Genomic DNA, 19789 nt, shown 5'->3' with positions numbered 1-19789 from the left:
GCATCCATAATCAAGTCTCGCATACAGCACTACTGCAATGCAAATCTGCCTTACTAATAAATCCTGAAACTTCTCAGCACTTCCCCTAAGGTCTGATCAGCTGTAACTACTGTCATCCTCCATCTCCCATGCATACGCACAAAAAAGCTGAGGTCCCCTCTGCACTGAACTTCTGTGCATTTGCTCTCCCAGCTTTAGAGAGATGCTTACAGCACTGATTTTCACACATGGAGAAAACAAGGGGAAATCTGAGGGCTAAAAAGGAAACAGTTTGTTTCCTTAAAGGATGAACACAATGCTGGAATGCACACAAAACATGAACAGTGATCACAAATTGCAAAAAACACTTTTTCTCCTTGATGTTAATTCACTTAACTGACCTATAAGTCATTCTTTTGTGCTTCTCACAGAGCTTTGACACAATATAGATACCATCTGCATAAAATGTTAAGAGGAGCATAAAACAGGACCTACATAAAGACTTCTATAAGGACATCCATACACAGCAAAAACATCTCCTAATCCACAGAAGAGAACGAGGAAAAACTGTTCCCACTATCAGGCAAAAGAACAGAATGGTTTGCAGTGACCGGTACCTTGGTATAACATGTATTTTTTTTTTAATTAATTTTAAAAAATCAGAGACATTTAAGCTGTGCTGTTGCTTTCACAGAAAAGCTGCAATGTACAGAAAAGACTTAGTCAACACAGTTGCAGTTTTTGCCAAGACACTTGTAAGGTGCTGAGAAATTAAGAAGAAATTAAATATGTATCAAAGAGACCGGTGTCCAAATGCACATTTTATCCTCTTTGCCCAATTCAATTTATAGCTTTATTCTACCATGGAGCAATCCATTCTTAAAAATTAGGAAAAGAGAAACAGGTATTTTATTCAAGAGGTGAAAACTCTAGGCACTCTGCTTCATAAAACATTCATTTATACAAAAAACTTAAAGCCAGATAAAAGTATTATCAAACCGCAGCCATGCAGCTCCCTGGAAAACATTTTCAGTTGTATGATTTGCAAGTAAAAGCTGCAGATCTCTAATGACAAATTAGAAGGACAAGACAGAGCAGATATTAAGAAGTCCCACAGTTTCTTTTGTTCATTTGCAAATGCTCTATCCAATGCATGCTTTAGAGCAATTAATAAATGCGATGCTATCCACACTGAACTTCTGTGCACTGCCCACTTCCACATAACCATCATAGGCTTGGCACCTTAAGCAAAAAAGAAAAGGATTCAGAAAGCTGAGGAGGATGTTAAATTATTTCAGCCACTTACCTCTTCAGCAATTAAACAGGAAGCAGTGCTTGTGTGTCCTAGTAAGTATAATATGAAGACCAACCAATAAGAAGAGGCACCAATAAAATTCATGTCTTTTTAGATTAAAATCTGTTTCCATCAGCACAAGTTTTGAGCCCTGGTTAGGTGTTATTTAGCTTAATCTAATTTGAACAATTTCCAAACACCAGCTTGATTAATTTCAACAGCATGGTGTTATGGAAAGATTTACTGTACAGAGGTTGTCTAGCAGGGAATTAATAAAGAAGCCAGTTCTTAGCCCTGAGTAACATGAGGTTTTAAGACTTCCCAGATTTCTAGTGGGAATACTTCACAGCACAAGCATGTTTTCTTCTGGGAGTGAAACCCACCAAAATTATTAAAAACTGAGATCAAATGGTGGTGTCAAACCCAAAGGAAATCATTCTACAGCTGAAAGATTTTTATCAAATTAAGAAAGTGGAAAAAAAAGTTTTTGTTGTTGCTGTTGTTCTTCAGGTTTTTAAAGGGTTTTTTTTTGTTGGTTGGTTATTTTTTTTAAACAGAATACAGAGACACATGCAGAGTAATCTCCCTCAAAGACAAAGCAAACTTCTATAATTGGGAGTTCAGAAACCAGGACATCTACTTGAAAATTCATAAACTACTGAAAATCCTTCATTACAGTATTCAGAAAACATTTTCCCCAGCAGAGACTGTAATGTCAGCAAGAACACAATCCACAATCGTTTATTCCCATGCACACCTCAAACTACTGAATTATGAGCGACTTCAGTTGGACTTCTAAACGGGGACCCTTACCCTGCAACAGAGACTAAGAAGCTCGATTAGCAAAACAAGAGCCATCTTGAGCAAATTATCTAGATAAAGATTTCATATATTTAACAATAAAGCATGCTTCCACAACTGGCAATAACCACAGGAAGCAATTGAACTACAAACATTTCCTAAACCTAATCTGCTTCTGTTTTTTCTTTAGGAGAGAGCCCTCTCTCCAGCAAAGACAGTCCATTCATTTATTTCTTTGTGCTGCAATACAGCTGACCTCACTGGGTATTTAACTCTCTTTCCCTTTCTTTTAAACAAATTTGAAAAATTAACCTAAATTGAGAAAACTGTTTTAAAAGGCAGAAATCACCATCCACTCAGCACAGGAGAGGTTTGTCAGTTTTCTTCTTCACATGCTGCAGCTCTGATTGAAAAGGCAGAATCCAATTAGGTTTGACAGTTTTCAATTATTCAGAAATAGCTGAATCTCTGCCCCAAATATGGCCATCCTACATCATAATGCAACATAAATCCATAATTTCTGTTCTGAAAAACTTAAAAACACCACTCAGAAAAAAAAAAGGGGGGGGGGGAAATGGTGAAGCTTCAAAGCTTCAGCCTGTCACTTCTTCAAAACAGTGTAAACTGCAAATCCTGAAGTGATTGGAAATTAAAACTTACTGTGTATGCTAATAGTCAAGAGGTTTCTATTAAATACTTGACTTGCTGAAGAAACGTAGAATAATTTAGGTTGGAAAAGACCTTTAAGGGCACATACAATGGGAAAACATAAACTTATATTGAGAAAAGATCAACTGCGCTCCAAAACTATTTTATTCTAAGAGGAAGGACACCAAATAGTATTTGAAAAAACAGGTATTTGTTCTGATCCCAACACCACTTTTATTTAAATCACAGTGTAGCTGTAGCTGGTGGCAATGTGAGATCTTTCCCAGAGAATTCTGTAGAGTCCAGTTGAGGGCTGCAGATAGAGGATACACAATGACAGGCTGAATAGGCACAGCTGTGCCATTGCCACAGTGCCACACGTACACAACTGTTCACACACGAGAAGGATCAGGCTTGAAGCAGATCCCAGGTTCAGCCTGTGCAATTCAGTGATGAGGTGGAAGAGACAGCTCACACGTTTCAGCAAGGGTTAGTCATGTCCATTAAGGCTCGTTTTCAAGCTACCATATAAATTATAAATATAATTAAATCAGACAGAATATGAGCTGTTGGCACTTATTTACAATAAATGCTTAGTTTGGGCAAATGGACTGCGTTTCAGCCTTTCACGTATTAAGCACCTGCTTACAACAGTCTCATTAAGAGTCTAAGAATTCTTCCACTGTAAATCTTTTTTACTGGAGACTGGAGGAATGATTTTGCAGTTGTTTGTCACCAACCACTCAGAACCACGTGAAGAAAGCTGTGTGTGCAAACTGACAGAAGCCCAGTGGGAAACCTCTGTGTCAAACACAGGAGATTGCATCAGGATCTTTGCAACCACACCGGGCTATGCAAAGCAAAAGCATCAAGCCCCCCATTACAGCAAAAGGTTTTGTTTAAAAACAGGGACCTTACTTTCTGCTAATCCTCTGCTCTTCAATGTGTTCTAGACAAAACAAGAGATATCTGATTTTGCATACAACAAGTAATATGATGCTGTTAAACTAGTGTTCACAGGTTTATAAGCCCATTGCAAATAATTTGTTCCAAGACACAAATTGGTAAAGAAGAGTTCAGTCCACAGACTACTTTAAATACAATGTTTACCAAAGTAACAAAATAACGTTAAACAACACTACATTGTAGAATTTTTCTTCTTAGAAGGGTCAGAGGAAATATAAGGACAGTATCTTCCTCCTCCTCAATTATTTTTGCTGGCTGTACATAATCAATAAATCTGTATGCAGGAAATACATTTCTATATATTATATTTTAGCCAATGGTGGTTGTAAACCACAAGATATTATTTATATCCTTCTTCTGATTCCAGTCCTTTCTGTGGCTTTAGTCTCCCAAACATCACAGCTACCCCAGACCATAGGAAATTTTATAAAGTCGCTAAGATCTCTGCATATGTCCCCTGCTTCTGACAGCTTAACCAGCCACAGAATCTTTCTCCTACATGAAATAACAGCTTTGCCATTTAACACAATATATTCCAGGCCACCTTCCCACCACAGAAACGTATTATGAATTTTGTAATTTGATTTTATAATACTTGAATTTCTCAGAAAATTGTATAAAGAAAAGCAGTATTCAGAACATACTGAGATCAACAAGAAATGTGAAATAAAGAGGCATACGAGGTATTTACCTCTAGCACAGTCTCTCCTGCTGTGTGGCTAGGACACAAGTGTTATTCTCGGGAGATGAGGTCTTCTGCTAGTCACAGCAGACAGAATCCTAGAATCATCAGTTGCTTCTGGTAACTAACCCGCTTTGCTGAACTAGTTGCATTAACTTAACCCAAACTTCAAATCTGTCATACCGGTTGGGTTCAAAGAGCAAGAAAGAGAGAGGCCACTGGGGCTTTGTGCCACCCAGTTAGCCTAGCAACAGCCACATGCAGGGCAGCCAGGAGACAGAAGGAATTAAACAGGAGAATAAAACATTTCCAGCTCTCCATCTAGATAAGTGAAAAGTGAGACCCATGATAACCCAGATCTCAAAATACGGTCTTAAGGGAGTCTGAGTCAGAAGGCAGCACAAGTAGCTACCCATGTTGTTCTCAGCTTCCTCTGCCAGCCAGCCCCCAGACAAGACAAATGAAATGCCTGTGGATGTACCAGTGCCATGCCTCCAGCCAGAGCCACACAGGCTTTTTCCAGTTCACATTGAAAGGCAAAGGTGAAGCTATGTTTTTTTAAAAAAACAAAACAGGCCAGTTGTTTAAACTTGCATCCCAATTAATAAAAAAATAAAAAAAAAGAAGAAAAAAATACCCTGCAGCAGTACTTTATTATATGAACTAATGGAAAATATACTCATTTCACTCAAAACCAGTGAAGGAAACGCTTTTAAATTAAACTGGCAGGGTTTTTTTTTTAAATCATCTTAAGCCATTAATTTCCTTGTAAGTTTCAGATTTTGGTTTCTGTAATTTAAAAACAAGTTTAGAGTTCAGGAGGGGTTTTTAGTTTGGGGGACTGCTTTCTGTTGTTTTTCTCTCAGCTACGTAACAAAATTTGCCTAAGGGGCTTAGGCTCGCTACACAAAGTTCCATCCAGAATTAATTTTAATGGCCATCATTTTAAAAAAATTAAATCTGGAACCACTAATGAGCCCTTAACTTCAATGGTGCTAGCAGATGCCATCCTATTATGTAATTTTTAAAACAAAAAAAACATCTTCCAGCACAAGCATTTTAATGAAGGTTCTGTTAACTAGTCTCCTGGTACTGAGATAAGTCCCCTGGAATGTAACAGAAAATCTTTCGTAGGTGGTTTGAGATTTTATTTCTGGAGAGGAGCTACATACCACACTTGGGCCTGTTTTGGGATGTTCACTGGGACCCACCAACAAGCTCTTTTCTTCTTCGTGTCCAATCCTCTGTGAGCCACCCCCTGGCAAGAATAAACTGTATCACCCCTCCCTCATGCTACCATATAAATAGCTGACAGAGAGTCTAATGTAACTGCTGCATCTACATCTCTGTCTTCAGGCCCAGTTGCAGGTTCCAGCTATAAGACAAGCTGGATGCATCTGTAATCATCACCTCATTCCCTCATGTCTTTTAGATACTGGAGGCACCGGGAAACCTCATTTTAAAGTGACAGCTTCAAGAGATATGGCAGTACTGGTTATGGGCAAAAGTTACAAGTATGCAGGCAATAGGACAAACCACATTAAAAACTGTCTCCAAATTAATGTCATCAAACTCAATGGTTATTCATGGAGTTCTTGATCCTGCTACACTTTCAGCAAAGCTTCAGCTACAGCTATGGCAACATCATGTACAGAATGTACCCTCAGCAAGTTTGCTGATGACACCAAGCTGGGAGGAGTGGCTGACACACCAGAAGGCTGTGCTGCCATTCAGAGAGACTTAGACAGGCTGGAGTTGGGCGGGGAAAAACCTGATGAAGTTTAACAAGAGCAAGTGTAGAGTTTTGCATTTGGGGAAGAAAAACGCCATGCACCAGTACAGGTTGGGGGCTGACCTGCTGGAGAGCAGTGTAGGTGAAAGGGACCTGGGGGTCATGGTAGACAGGAGGATGACCATGAGCCAGCAGTGTGCCCTTGTGGCTAAGAAGGCCAATGGCATCCTGGGGTGTATTAGAAAGGGTGTGGTTAGTAGGTCAAGACAGGTTCTCCTCCCCCTCTATTCTGCATTGGTGAGGCCACATCTGGAATATTGTGTCCAGTTCTGGGCCCCTCAGTTCAAGAAGGACAGGGAAGTGCTTGAAAGAGTCCAGCGCAGAGCCACAAGGATGATTAAGGGAGTGGAACATCTCCCTTATGAGGAAAGGCTGAGGGAGCTGGGTCTCTTTAGTTTGGAGAAAAGGAGACTGAGGGGGGACCTCATCAATGTTTACAAATATGTAAAGGGTGAGTGTCAAGACGATGGAGTTAAGCTTTTTTCAGTGAAGACCAGTGATAGGACAAGGGGTAATGGATACAAGTTGGAGCATAGGAGGTTTAAGATGAATATCAGGAAAAATTTTTTTACTGTAAGAGTGACAGAGCACTGGAACAGGCTGCCCAGAGAGGTTGTGGAGTCTCCTTCGCTGGAGACATTCAAAACCCGCCTGGATGCCTTCCTGTGTGATGTACTCTAGGTGACCCTGCTCTGGCAGGGGGGTTGGACTAGATGATCTTTCGAGGTCCCTTCCAACCCCTAGGATTCTATGATTCTATGATTCTATGATCATTACTAGATGGTGTTTTTCTGGCGTTAGGGGATCACAGAAATCTTCATCAAATCTTCAGTGGGAAAATGAATACAGGAGAGAACAAGGAGCAAGAAAGAGTAGGAGCCACTCTGTCATTCCCTCCTCTAGGAAGCAACCAACTGCCCCTCTGTCACCCTTTTGCCCAGTTAATATGCAGAGACCCTCCAGACAGCCTGCACCTACAGTGCATTACGGGTCAGGAACTGGCACCTGAGGCTTGGTCTTTACTTAAAATGCTTATCTTCCACACCTCATGCCTCTGCAGAGAGAGAGCAACTTCTGAGTGGTGTTTTCTCATGTTCCTTTCTCAAAGACAGAAGATCAAGAGCTGTGGGGGAAGTAGTCCACAACTTCACAAAGGTGAGATCACACATTTGAAAAATATCTATTTGAACAGTATTATTTCAGGAACATTTATTTTTATCAGCCAGCAGGTCACATTAATCTAATAGTTTTGCCTAACTGCCACATCTTTATCAAACAAGTCATGAGCTCAGGGAACAGGAGTTAACAGGTACATTCTCTTTCTGTGGTATGCACGGTACACTTACTTTGTTCAGACAGTTAGTGATATATTTTTGGGAGAGAAGAAAGAACCTACCTACAGGGGGACTGACTGAGTGGGGATTCACTGCTGCAACACTACCTACACAGAGCTACACTGGAGAATCAGATACTCCTGTTAGTGCAAATGCATGTGCTCACTTAGAGGTTTTAGCCAAAGAAAGCAGATTACATCTGCTCTCCAAAGGCTGAACTGGTACCCAGTTCACTTCTGGATGCCATTCCAAATGTTGATAAAGCTGTATGGCACACAACTAGAGCCAAAGGTACTGTAGAGAGAATCTCTCTTTCTACACATGGTGCAGCAGAAAGGAGACTTCTGCTTGCAGCTCTAAGACTCAGCTTCAGAGGAAATAGAGAGTCAGGTTCCCTGAGTCTTGGGCCTTTAACTACAGTTAGGTCCCTTTTCAAAAAGACACTGCTGTCTTATGCATCCAACACTGGGCCCTTCTGCCTACAGGGTTTTAATCAGAAGACTCTGATGGTGTGGTAGCTAAAGGGTCACAGAAGTGTCAGTCCCAGGTAGCAATGTCTTAAGAGACCAAATACTCTTATTGGCATACATGTCCACATACTTGGAGAGGCAAAAAAAATGGAAAAGAAAAAAAAGGTAGCACAGCTGTTTATTCTGAAGGAGAAAGAAGACTTTTTACTACTTTCTACCTGTTTATGGCATTCTCTGAGCTCAGCTGTTTGGTAGGTCAGCATGACACTGTGATCACATTAATATAATCAGGAAGGCTCAAGCCAATAACAGAAACATTACATTCATTACTAAGCCAAACCCAGACACTCCAGTAAGCCTAACTTGAGCTTTACTTTCAAGCAGTATGTCTACTTATAGTGTACTTGCTCATAGCAGACCATATGAAGTCTACCATCCAGACTTCCAGCTTGAGCAACAAATGTGACTTTAAAAAAGGGGAAAAGGAAAGAGGAAAGAGGAAAGAAAAAGGAAAAGGGGAAAAAAAGGGGGGAAAAAAAGGGGGGAAAAAAAGGGGGGAAAAAAAGGGGGGAAAAAAAGGGGGGAAAAAAAGGGGGGAAAAAAAGGGGGGAAAAAAAGGGGGGAAAAAAAAGGGGGGAAAAAAAGGGGGGAAAAAAAGGGGGGAAAAAAAAGGGGGGAAAAAAAGGGGGGAAAAAAAGGGGGGAAAAAAAGGGGGGAAAAAAAGGGGGGAAAAAAAGGGGGGAAAAAAAGGGGGGAAAAAAAGGGGGGAAAAAAAGGGGGGGAAAAAAAGGGGGGAAAAAAAGGGGGGAAAAAAAGGGGGGAAAAAAAGGGGGGAAAAAAAGGGGGGAAAAAAAGGGGGGAAAAAAAGGGGGGAAAAAAAGGGGGGAAAAAAAGGGGGGAAAAAAAGGGGGGAAAAAAAGGGGGGGAAAAAAAGGGGGGAAAAAAAGGGGGGAAAAAAAGGGGGGAAAAAAAGGGGGGAAAAAAAGGGGGGGGGAAAAAGGGGGGGGAAAAAGGGGGGGGAAAAAGGGAAAAAGGGAAAAAGAGAAAAAGGGAAAAAGAGAAAAAGAGAAAGAAGAAAAATAAAAAAAGAAAAAGAAAAAAGAACAAAGCCCACACTTTTGTTACTCTGCATTTTCTCCAACTCTAAAAATTGGTAGTGTATGACAGGTCCACCCCATTTTTCTTAATGATGTTTTTATTATTCTTTCACTCAATTAAAACAGAAATGGATATTGCATCTTCTGACTGTATAATTGTTATTGTAATCTGTTTTCGATCACTGCTTGGGAAATTGGTCCAAAACAACATAAACTACCCACAGTCTCAGAATACAAGTAATTTTCTTTTACTACAGTACTTAAAGAGACATCTATCATGTTGTTCTGCTAGCATGCTTGTGTTATAGCAAAAAAAAGTTATTTTTAAGTTGGGAAAAGATATATGAAAATCACCTTTTACTCCAATGTATTGTATAACTCATAATTTATAACTACATTCCTTGATAACCATTCAAAATAATAAGGTTGGAAAATGTGCACATCTAATTTCAATATATAAATAATGGAAATGCATATAAACCTAAATATGCTCAAAATATGAATTTATATTACTCTCAAAAAATAGACTGGTTATAGTTTTGAAAATGACATGCTTCATTTCCAGTATATGCCTGTCAGCTAAATTTATGACAAAACACTCTCTGTGAGTTTCGATTACCATGATGGTAAATACATCAATGCAAGTTTCCTCACTTATCTGAAGTCCAAGTGCAGACAAACTCAGCAACTTCTAGAGAGTAAAGTATCAGCTATGCACCAGTAAAGACAAACTAATCCAGCCTCTTCTCAACATTATACAAATAGAAATGGAACATCTGAGAAAGAGTGAGAGAGTAACCTTGTGGCTGTGTGCAGCGATACAAATCATGGGTTTGGATACCAGAAATTCCCCTCCACACATTTCTTGCCAGATTCAGTGCTTTTGGAAAGGTTTACTTTCAATAGAGAGTCTTCTCATTCCAGTGTGTGTCTTTGGGCAACAAATAAGGCGAGAGCATATTTCAGTGGGAGGCATTTGTACTGTTACCTGAAAATGCAGTGGGTTATCTCAAGAGATGCCACAGCTTCACACAAAATATAGTCTGACAGGTTTTTATTAATCTTTTTCTGAGCTTTTTTACCTTACTGACATTGCTACTAACAAGGTACAGTTGTGCTCTGATTGTTTAATATTGTAGCTCCATCTGATACCAGGACACCAGTTAGAGCAAAATGACTGACAATTTTTACTATTAGCTAGGTAATTTTCTATTTAGAAAGCAAGTCACATGCTTAAACTCCTATCTAGAGGTACCTGTCCCTTTTCTTCAAATTCTTTTTGTTTCCTTCATATAAATAATGACAATCCTCTCTTTTTCCTAACATTGCTGCATGTACCACCAATAATCATTCAGCATTTGCCAGGAAATTTAAAATACATCTTGAGTTCAGACATGAGATCTCTGTCCTAGCATCAGCTCAAGATACATCAATGCAAGGCTCAAACTCCATCTCTTAAGCCATCCTATAAATTATTTGCATTGCCTTATTCCAAGTAGAAATGCCTCCCAAAAGGTTTTATGTAAGCCCTCAGATACGAGCAACATCGACATTTACATCTTTAAAAACCAGAGTAATAATTACACTTTAAAAAAAAACCAAAACAAAACACCTTTCAAACATTGCCTTTAAGGGTTTCACAGTGTAAGCAGCCTTAAATTGCTAATGGACAAATGCTGACATCTTGGTATATTTGCAAATCTTAAGGGGATACCAGCAGAGCAAGCACAGGCATTTAAAAAGAAAAAAAAAAAAACCACTTTAAAAGCTATTTGATTGTTTTTCAAAATTTCTCTAAAATAAAGGAAATAAAACCAGAAATAAGAAATGAAATATGTTTCCCTTACTAATATTTGGATTAATGCAAATGAAGACAGGCACAAAGTACACACAACAGCTGCAATACGTACTTTTGTACAAAGAACAGGAACTCTGTGGGGAAAAAATTCCTAACTATAGAGCTGCGACAATATGGACAACATGACTTGCTGGCTGGGAATGTATCACACATTAAAGCAGTCAACACTTTGTGAATGGCCACAAGAACATCATCTAGAGGGGCGAGCAGTTTCCCCCAAATGAAATGACAAAGCATATTTTCTGTCTACCACTAATCAACGTAAACTCATTTGTATGTAACCCCACAGCAGAGAGGTTGCTGATGAGCTTTCTGCAACAAGTACAAAGCTTGTTGGAGGGAGATGGGTTTTTTTTAGTACAGCTGGAGGCTAGAAAACATTTCTTAAAAGCCATCAAACACTCAGCTGCCTTTTGTCTGCTGTGACTATTTCTTACCTCTGTGTTAGTGACACATGCTATGGCGGGACCAATGCATCTGACTCAGTACATCTAATACAGTAGAAACTAATTACCACAAGACAATTTTTTCAGCTAGGAAGGGCATCGGTTCCTTGTTCAACACAACAGAATGGTTTCAAACCCACTTTGAGCTTCAAAAAGCAGAGCACACTTGATCAGTAGTTACAGAGCCTGAATCAGGCACAGGTTATCTAGAACAAAGCCCAACCAGAACAATTCAAAGGGACTTCATAATACTTTATACCTTGAAAAACTGGGCCTTTAATCCTAAAACACAGCAGCAGTTACTAATTTAACTAAACTATGAGAGATAGTAATTAAAGGCCTAACTTATCTATGCCTTGCAATTTGGGATTAAAAATAAAATCTTACTAAGTTTTACAGATTTTCAGCTACTTTGAAAAGTTTAAAAATAAGATTTAAAAGCAGGTTGTGGACTGCCCAATCACAAAAATAACAATTTTCCTGAACAGGTCATGCAGCTGTTTGGCAAATATAAATGTATGACTGCACTAAAACTGTCTTCATTTTACAACATCATAGATGCTATATTGTATTACCATCTTCTGTGTTGATGCGAACGACAAAAATCTTACTGGTTCAAGTATTTTACTTAAGCTCCAAGTCACTGCTATGGCCCTTTTCCTCCCCATTCCACACAAACAGTTTTCAGGAGACCAGCAATAATGGAAAGTAACTGGAAAAACAAATATTCAGGCTAGCATTTCCATTAGAAGTATTAAACTAAATACTTTTAAAGGTATTTAGTTAACTGATACCATCTGAAAGTCTGCTACAAATGAGAAGTTTTAAATATGACAAGCTGTTGAAATTATGACTTGATTACCATTACATTATGGGGTTTTTTTTCTGCTTTTAAATCTAAATAAAATATTCAGTATGGTAAAATAATATATAGAATATAAAGACTCCTAAAAAATAAGTATTTACCTCAATACCTAACTTCTAACCTTATAGTGTTTATTCATAACAATAAAAAGTTTAATACTGTTTTTTTTCCTTCGATATTTGAATCCTTCATCTAAATTCTGAGTGAGAAATATGCTGCTATTTCATTTCTTGAAAGTACATTTCCTCACTTTAACTTGTTTAATATGATTTTGCCATCCTCTTCCAGTATAAAAACAACTCTGAGGAGTCACTGACAGAATCACTTTAACACGACTTTTCAAACAAATGTCCTATCAATAATTCACAGGGTATCTACTCGGTTCTGTCACAGTGAAACTAAGAAAAGGCAGGACCCAACTTACAAAGGGTGGCGGGGGAAAAAATAACATTGTCTTTTTCAAACACTTTGGTTTCTTTTTCTGTCCTTTGGTTCATGATGACAATAACAGCATCTAGTTAACTAAGCTGGCCATGGGTATGGGAAGGAAGCAGCGACATAACTTGAAACACTTAGGAACCGTTGTAAGCAAAAAATACAATCTTACTACAGTTAATCTTAAATCTTGAATTCAAAATTGTTGGTGGCTTTATGCAGATGCAACTTAAGAGGTCCAAAATTACTCTAAACGTCAAATTATGCCTAGGTCACCAAGTGGGTGGATACCCTATATTCTGTTTAATGGCCATGTTCAATTGCACATACATTTTAACCAACTGTCTTTATTTTAATAACAGAGCAAGTACTGAAAATACATAAAGAAAGACTATTTTTCTACTTCAGCAAAAATCCAGCTGATATACTACATGACCCTCCAGGAGTGACTGCTGTGATTATTCTATTTACATGACATAATCTGATTGGAAAAGGGGGCTGGGGGACTCAGCAAAAAGACCAGCAACTCATTTTTAACCACCAGTCATGAAAAAGAAATCACTGTTTTGCTTTTCCTAGTGTCCCTGTTAAATGTTAGGTCTTTTCCTCATTATTTATCAGAAACGTGTAAAATCCAAGAATTTACATTTCCTCATAATCCCTAATGAATGATATCAAAGTACAAGGCAACATTTTTCAACTATTCTGCAACAGATAAAACATGAAATATGTTCACATACTGTGATTCCTAAACTAACAAGGATTTGTGGGTTTCATGTTTCTGTGTCTCAGTGTGTTTAGTTCTTTGAAATAGTTACGTTACTTCTTTCAGGCAGCAAGAAGATACTCTTCACTGTGGCAGGAAGACTATCTAAAACTTAACCTTTCACTTTACTCAATTCGCAAGGACAAGTGAAACATGCTTTTTCACTCCATTCAGGATGCCATTTAGGGTTTAATGTTAACTGTTTAGAATGGAGGAGCAAATTTGATCAGGCTGTACTCTTCTGTCTGCACAGAAGTGTTTTTTCTCTCCAGTGAAGTACTTTAAATCTCATAAAAGATAAAAAAGGTAGCAAAAATCCTATGACATTTTCACAGAAATATTTAGAATGGATTTTGACAAACAGCTCTTTAACCATCCTCAGTCAGCATTTCTGTTGCCCCAGAGATATATTAGAACAGCTTCCTAACTACACCTAAGCAGACAAGACCATGATACAACAGAACTTTACAGGGCTTACAGTAATTAGTAGCAGTGCTTCAAAGAGTCACTGCATCCACATTTCTGGTACGTCTGACTTCGTACAAGCACGGTAACCACAGCTACAGATTAACATCCCAGTCATACAATTTAGTTTGAATAGACTGAAAGTTTTCTCCTCCATTAATATTCTGTAAATTAAATTGCATATTTTATCATTTAAATGAATAAGAGCATATTACTATCAGATTGCATCTAACTAATCTAACCAGCAAATTCTTTGTAATCATTTCCTGCTCCAAATGTGAATGTCCGTCTTAGCTGTATTTTAGTTCTATGTTTTTATTTCAGCTCATTCTGCATACTGGCATTTTAAGTTGCATTCAGAGGCTTTAGATACTTATTTTTCATGCTTTTCAAACTCAGCACACACACACATATATATGCACATCCATCCATACACAAACAGTTTCATGAATTGCCATCAACAATTTTGTAAATATAAGTTTCCTACCCATTAATCATTTTATTTTTTAATCCTTATGGAGTGAATTACTAACTGAGAGGAGATGCCAATTCTAGTAAGTGAATGTTACCCAACAGGGATATAAAGCTGTCAACACCACAGTGCTCTTGCTTGCTCTAAACTCTCTCCCAGGCTTCATATGTTTTTTAAAGTGGTATTAGCCTTTTTTTCCCCAGGAACCTTTATAAAATCTGCCTCTCCTGAACATCTGAGCACTTGTGCTTTATTACATACAGGTCTTAAAACAGACTGGTTAGGTAACTGCTGAAACATTGTAGCAAGCACTGGGTTACTCAGGCAAACCAAAATTGGACTCTAACACATTGGACTGACGCTAACAACATCGTAAACAGTACCGAAACTTTTAAATCCCCCATTAAACACAACCTTTAAGACCCTGTTTACCTTTTTTAGTGACCTTCACTAGTTTATTACAGCTGCTGTAATGGCCCTTTGAATTAAGTACATTCAGATTAGGAATAAAAAAAAGGAGAGTCATAAGGCAAAATTTCTCATGAGAACAATTGATTTTTCTGTCTGCTCTACAAAAGCCTTGTTTAAAATACTTTTTCACTCATAAATATAGAGAGAAAGCTAAAAACAACTACAGCACTATAATACTTCTCTATTTCTCAGGGAAGTCACTAAAAAAAACAATTGTAGCAAACACTACGATTATAAAACTTGCTACCAAAGGTCATCAGTCTCATCACAGCACCAGCTAGTTGCGAGCTTACTGCTCTGTTCGCAGGGATGAAGTTCAGAAACAGGTATTATTACCCCAAAAAGCCAACTGACAAATAGGAAGGAATTTCAGCATTTGCATATCTAAGACCCAAAATTAGATGAAAAAAATAATTGCTACAATCTTTGTTTTCAAAACCTTTAGATACACCTCATAGAAGAAAAAAAAAAACAAAACTAAACTAAAATGGTCTTTAGTTTCCAGAATTTTTTTTTTCCAAATCAAGTTAACATTCAATATATTAGTGCATTTTAAATCTTTTAAAATATGAATAAACTGAAAGACTGACAACTGAAGCCTTAAGTGTAATTTAACTACTATGTTCAACAGTTTACTTTTTATCAAACACTAGAAACAATACTAGAAGTGCATTTATTAATACTTATTTGAAGAGAAGTTATACACTTTTTGTCAGTATATTAAAAGTAAACCTTTCCATTAATGTCTACAGCTGCATTTCATAACTCTAGTGAAAAAATTACTAACACTGCAGAGATCACTGCAAAAAGACAGACTTCAGAAATACTTGTAATGGTGTGATCTGCATTCAGAAAAAGATCACTTAGTCACACAGTTTCTTAAAGATCAAACTTGAAAAAGAGCAGAGGAAAAATATCTGGAAATTAGCTATGCTGATTTACCTTGAGAGCATTTCCAAGAGGAAAAAGAAAAATAAATCAATTTTAAACAGCACCATTATCTTATTAAATAAATCTGCCTTAACTAATTTAGTATTGAGTATTACAGAACCTAGGTAAATATTCAGACAGTAATAATTTTCTTCTTGTTTTCAGTATCACTAAGAAGTAAGGAGTAATGAATAAACTTTATTATGAACAGCCTAAAACCAAAGAGATTGAGACTGTTCAAAGAACAGGAAAAGAATAAGAAAAATTAGTCCTGCATTTCCCATTCCTCCACACTTTTACACCCCAGCCTATGCCAACTTCATGAATGAGCTGAAGAGTAACAAATTAAATTGCAGACTCTTAAAAGCTTGCTTTAAGAAATTAAAAACTGTGTCTTAATTGAAAGAAATATTCCATAACTTCACAGGCCAGAATCAAGCTAAACCACAAATACAACTACAAAAGCCGGTGGATTTCTCTTGGCTAACACAGCTGCAATTAGAAAGCAAAATTTTTTTATATATATATATATATTTTTATATATATATATATATATAAAAACATTTAAAAGCACTCCTTTAAAGTGTATTTCTATAAATGTCCTGAGGAAGATGATTTTAGCTATAGTTCTAACATTCTCTTTAAAATCAAGCAGCTATAATGCCTTAGTCTCAAGAAAGGCAAACAAAACTATATATATATAACTTTTTGTATGATTAAGTAGTTAATTTTTAAATTATTCAACAAATTATTTCTCCACCAATTTGTAAACAGAATAGTACTACAAGTCTTTCACTGCAAAGCTGTCTCTTCTTTTTCTGTATGTAAGAACACAGAGAAGAGGTTTAAAAACCAGACATATTGTCATTCAAGAAACCTAAAAAACACTAGTGAGATCTCTTACCCCTCATTAGATATAGAAATGAATCCTATGTTTTTAAAATAAAAGCAAATCTGCAGCCCTGTAGCAAACTTAAGTAATTATAAAGCCTACTAAGCCAAAGAGGTCTAAAACAAGCATCTAATGGTAAAGTACTAAATAAACCCCATGTAATAGAGAGTCATGTGACAACTGTATCAAAGTATCTCCTGATAAGTCATTTACACAAACTCTTCATGTATAAACAAGAAAATTTGTGTGCTACCACTCTGCACATTTTAAAACACATATAAAAAGGATTAATTTTTTTCAAGATAAAGTTATTTGTGGCCTGTCCTGCATTATTTGGCTCACATCTAGCTAAGTCCAAGATTTTAAATACACTTTGTCCAACACGAGGCTGGACTGTGTTAAACGCGACAGCAACAGAATTCATAAGAAAAATAGTGTTCAGGAGAAGTGACTGGAAAGCTTAGTGGGTTGGATGGGGTAAAAAAAAAAGCAACCATGTGTGTAACTTAAACATATTCTAAACACAAAATTGAGCAGCAACTAGATAGAAAACTAAGTATGAAAGTTAAAGTATTCTAGAAAAATTAAAGGAATGTTGCAAAACCGATGCTCAATAATTCTGCTGAAAGATAAGAACACACATTTTGCCTGGTCCTCTTTTACAACAACCACTAAAAAATGCTACTTACAGAAAGAAAAAAAATAATCCCTAAATGCAACTATAAACGCTGCCGTTTGTTTCAGTCAGGAGACCCCATTCTCAGAGGTGAGGGTGGCTGCAACACACCTACCTCATGTCACCAGCCTGAAGGCAGCCAGGGAGGCTGACCGGGAGGCAATGCCTTCTTTGCCGCCGCTGCCCAGGCCGCCCGATGCCGACCCTGCAGGGGAGGATGCCCACGAGCTGCCCCAGCGGCGACCCGCAGAGAGCGCCGGGCCCAGCTCCCCTCAGCTGCCCTCCGGCAGGATTAGGCCTGGCCTTTGGTGAGCCGCCCGGCTACAAGCCCGGGCCTAATGGTGGCCTCTTTGGATGCCTTCTAAGAGCGAGTTCTGTGCGCCGCAGACCTCGGCACAAGTCCTTCCACGGACCCCTAACACCGCAGCCGTGTGAGCCGCTCAAACGCTGCCAGGAGCGCGGGCAGCAGCCCGTCAGCCGCCACACGCAGCCGGCGGCACGTCCGCGCGCAGTGCCCGCCAAATACTACCCGGGCACGCGGCTGCGCCTCCTGCCCACAGGGGCCGCCGGGCCGGGCAGGGCCGAGCCGAGCCGAACCGAGGATGAGCGCGGCCGCAAGGTTACCTCCCACGGGCTTGCTGACGGCGCCGTTGGGCCTCCCGCGGGTGCCCATGGGGCTGCCGTTCTGCTCCAGCCTGGCCACCTTGCCGGGAGGAGGGCCTTTGACATCGGGGCTGCCGCTGCCTCTGTCGGGGCTGTCCCGCAGGCAGGGGCTCTCACTCCTCCGCTCCATGCTCGGAGACGCGGCTCCCGCTGGCAGGTCGCAGTAGAAGGAGCACGGACCTAGGGCGAGAGAAACATGGGGCGCTTCAGTGGCCGCCAGCCCTCGCCGCCGCCCGGCACTGGGCCCCGCTCGCCCGCCCGGGCCCCCGCAGCGCGTCCCCGGGGCAGTTCAGCCCAGCGATGACCGGGCGCCACGCCGCCCCGCTGCCGGAGCCAGCCCTGCTGAAAGCGAGAGATTTGGGCCGGACGGGCCCGGCGTGGCAGCCCTATCCGTCCGGCTCGCGGGCCCACCGTGGCAGGGACGCGGATCCCGCCGCCTGGCCCCAACCTGCCGCGGGCGGGGGCAGGCAGCAGTGAGACCCAGTCCACATCGCGCCGGGCAGCCAGCCCACCCGCCCGCCGCAACCAGGTGCTGCGCCCCAGGTCCAGCCTCAGCCCCGGCCCGCCCCCGGAGGCCGCGGGGAAGAGGCTGCCAGTCCGGGCAGCCCCACTGGCACGGCCCCCTCGCGCCGGCCAGCTGTGCAGCCACGGAGCAGCCGGCTGCTGGCGGGGAAGCCTCTAATGAGCGGCTACCGGGAGCTGCTGCTGTACTTACTGCTTATAGTCTGTCTGTAAGTTGGCTGAGTTGGGCTCTGTCCATGGATCAAAAGTAAAGAATCCAGGGTGGAAAGTTTTCTTGTTTCCTCCTCTCAAGCCGCTTTCTTCCCTTCTGCTCCGTCTCCCCACTCCCAGCCTCCTCCTGCCCCTCCTCCGGGGGTGCCGAGGCAGCGGGGCCGGGGCGGCTGCCCGCGCAGCGCGGGGCGGCAGGGGCCAGAGCCTCTTCCCGGAGGGTCCCGGGTGGCGAGCGGAGCGGGGAGGTCGGGGCGAGGGGGCGGGGAGCCGCGGGGCCGCCGGCTACGGTACGGAGGAGAGGGGAGAGAGCGCCGACTTCTCACACCTTCCTCGGAGAAAATCAATACTGGGGGAGACGGGGGAGAGGAGAAGAGGAGAGAGCGCCGCTCTCCCGGGCTCAGCGGCGGGTGCCTGGAGGCACGGGGAACGGCGGCGGCCCCCGGTGTGTCACTTTCAATCGCTCCCTCCTCTGCCAGCAACAGCAGCAGCAGGAGGGACTCGCCACAGAGAGAGGAGAAACGGTTATTAATTGCGTTGAGTCATCGAGGCAGAGTGAGTCCTTTTTGGGGTTGTCCTTGGTTTCGGGTTTGGTGTGTGTGCGCGCCTGTGCGTGTGTCTGCCTGTCTGTCTGCGCGGCGTTCCCGTCCCAGGGCTGTGCATCCCAAACATCGCCACCCCTCCTCTCCTCCGACACCCCTCCCCCTCCCCGCCCCCCCGCAAAAATCAAGTCTCGGTGCTATCTCGGGATCGGGCGCAGACGGGCGCGCAGCAGCCCACCTCCTCCCAGCCCGGCCCGCCCCGCGCAGCCCCGGCCCGTGCGGCCCCGCTGCGCGAAGGGGTGGGAGGCAGAGACCCACCTGGCAGGAAATGAAGCAGTGATAGATAAATAATACAACTCGCACACGCGAAGCAAGCGCGGTGCCGCAAGGGAGGAGGGTGGGCTTGGATGGGGAAGGGGAAGCACGGCAGGACGAGGTGGTGGTGACAGGAGGAACACGGGGCAGAAGGGCGCAAGGAAACGGGCAGTAGGGCTGGAGGAGGGACGAGGGGAAAGG

General features: G+C 41.2%; 1 protein-coding gene across 4 annotated transcripts in view; it reads right to left on the bottom strand.

Moving 5' to 3' along the window:
- Positions 1-19391, bottom strand: part of SATB2 (SATB homeobox 2) — a 132654-nt gene extending 113263 nt beyond the window's left edge. For 2 of the 4 annotated variants that reach the window (XR_007889946.1, XM_051624049.1), the window contains exons 1-2: positions 18718-19391; positions 17964-18182 (exon numbers count right to left, since the gene is read on the bottom strand). Coding sequence is in view for 3 of the 4 variants with exons in the window: in XM_051624049.1 (XP_051480009.1) it covers positions 17964-18132 (169 nt within the window). In the remaining variant the exon portion in view is untranslated. Of the gene's footprint in view, positions 1-17963; positions 18259-18413; positions 18521-18717 lie in introns of those variants that run through there. The other 2 variants (XM_051624050.1, XM_051624051.1) reach the window with 2 other exon arrangements.
- Positions 19392-19789: the final 398 nt, after the last annotated feature.

This window comes from Apus apus, chromosome 6 (assembly GCF_020740795.1).
Source record: "Apus apus isolate bApuApu2 chromosome 6, bApuApu2.pri.cur, whole genome shotgun sequence".
NCBI classification, from domain to species: domain Eukaryota; kingdom Metazoa; phylum Chordata; class Aves; order Apodiformes; family Apodidae; genus Apus; species Apus apus.
The sequence above is the reverse complement of the archived record's forward strand: the minus strand, read 5'-3'. Positions and strand labels throughout refer to the sequence as shown.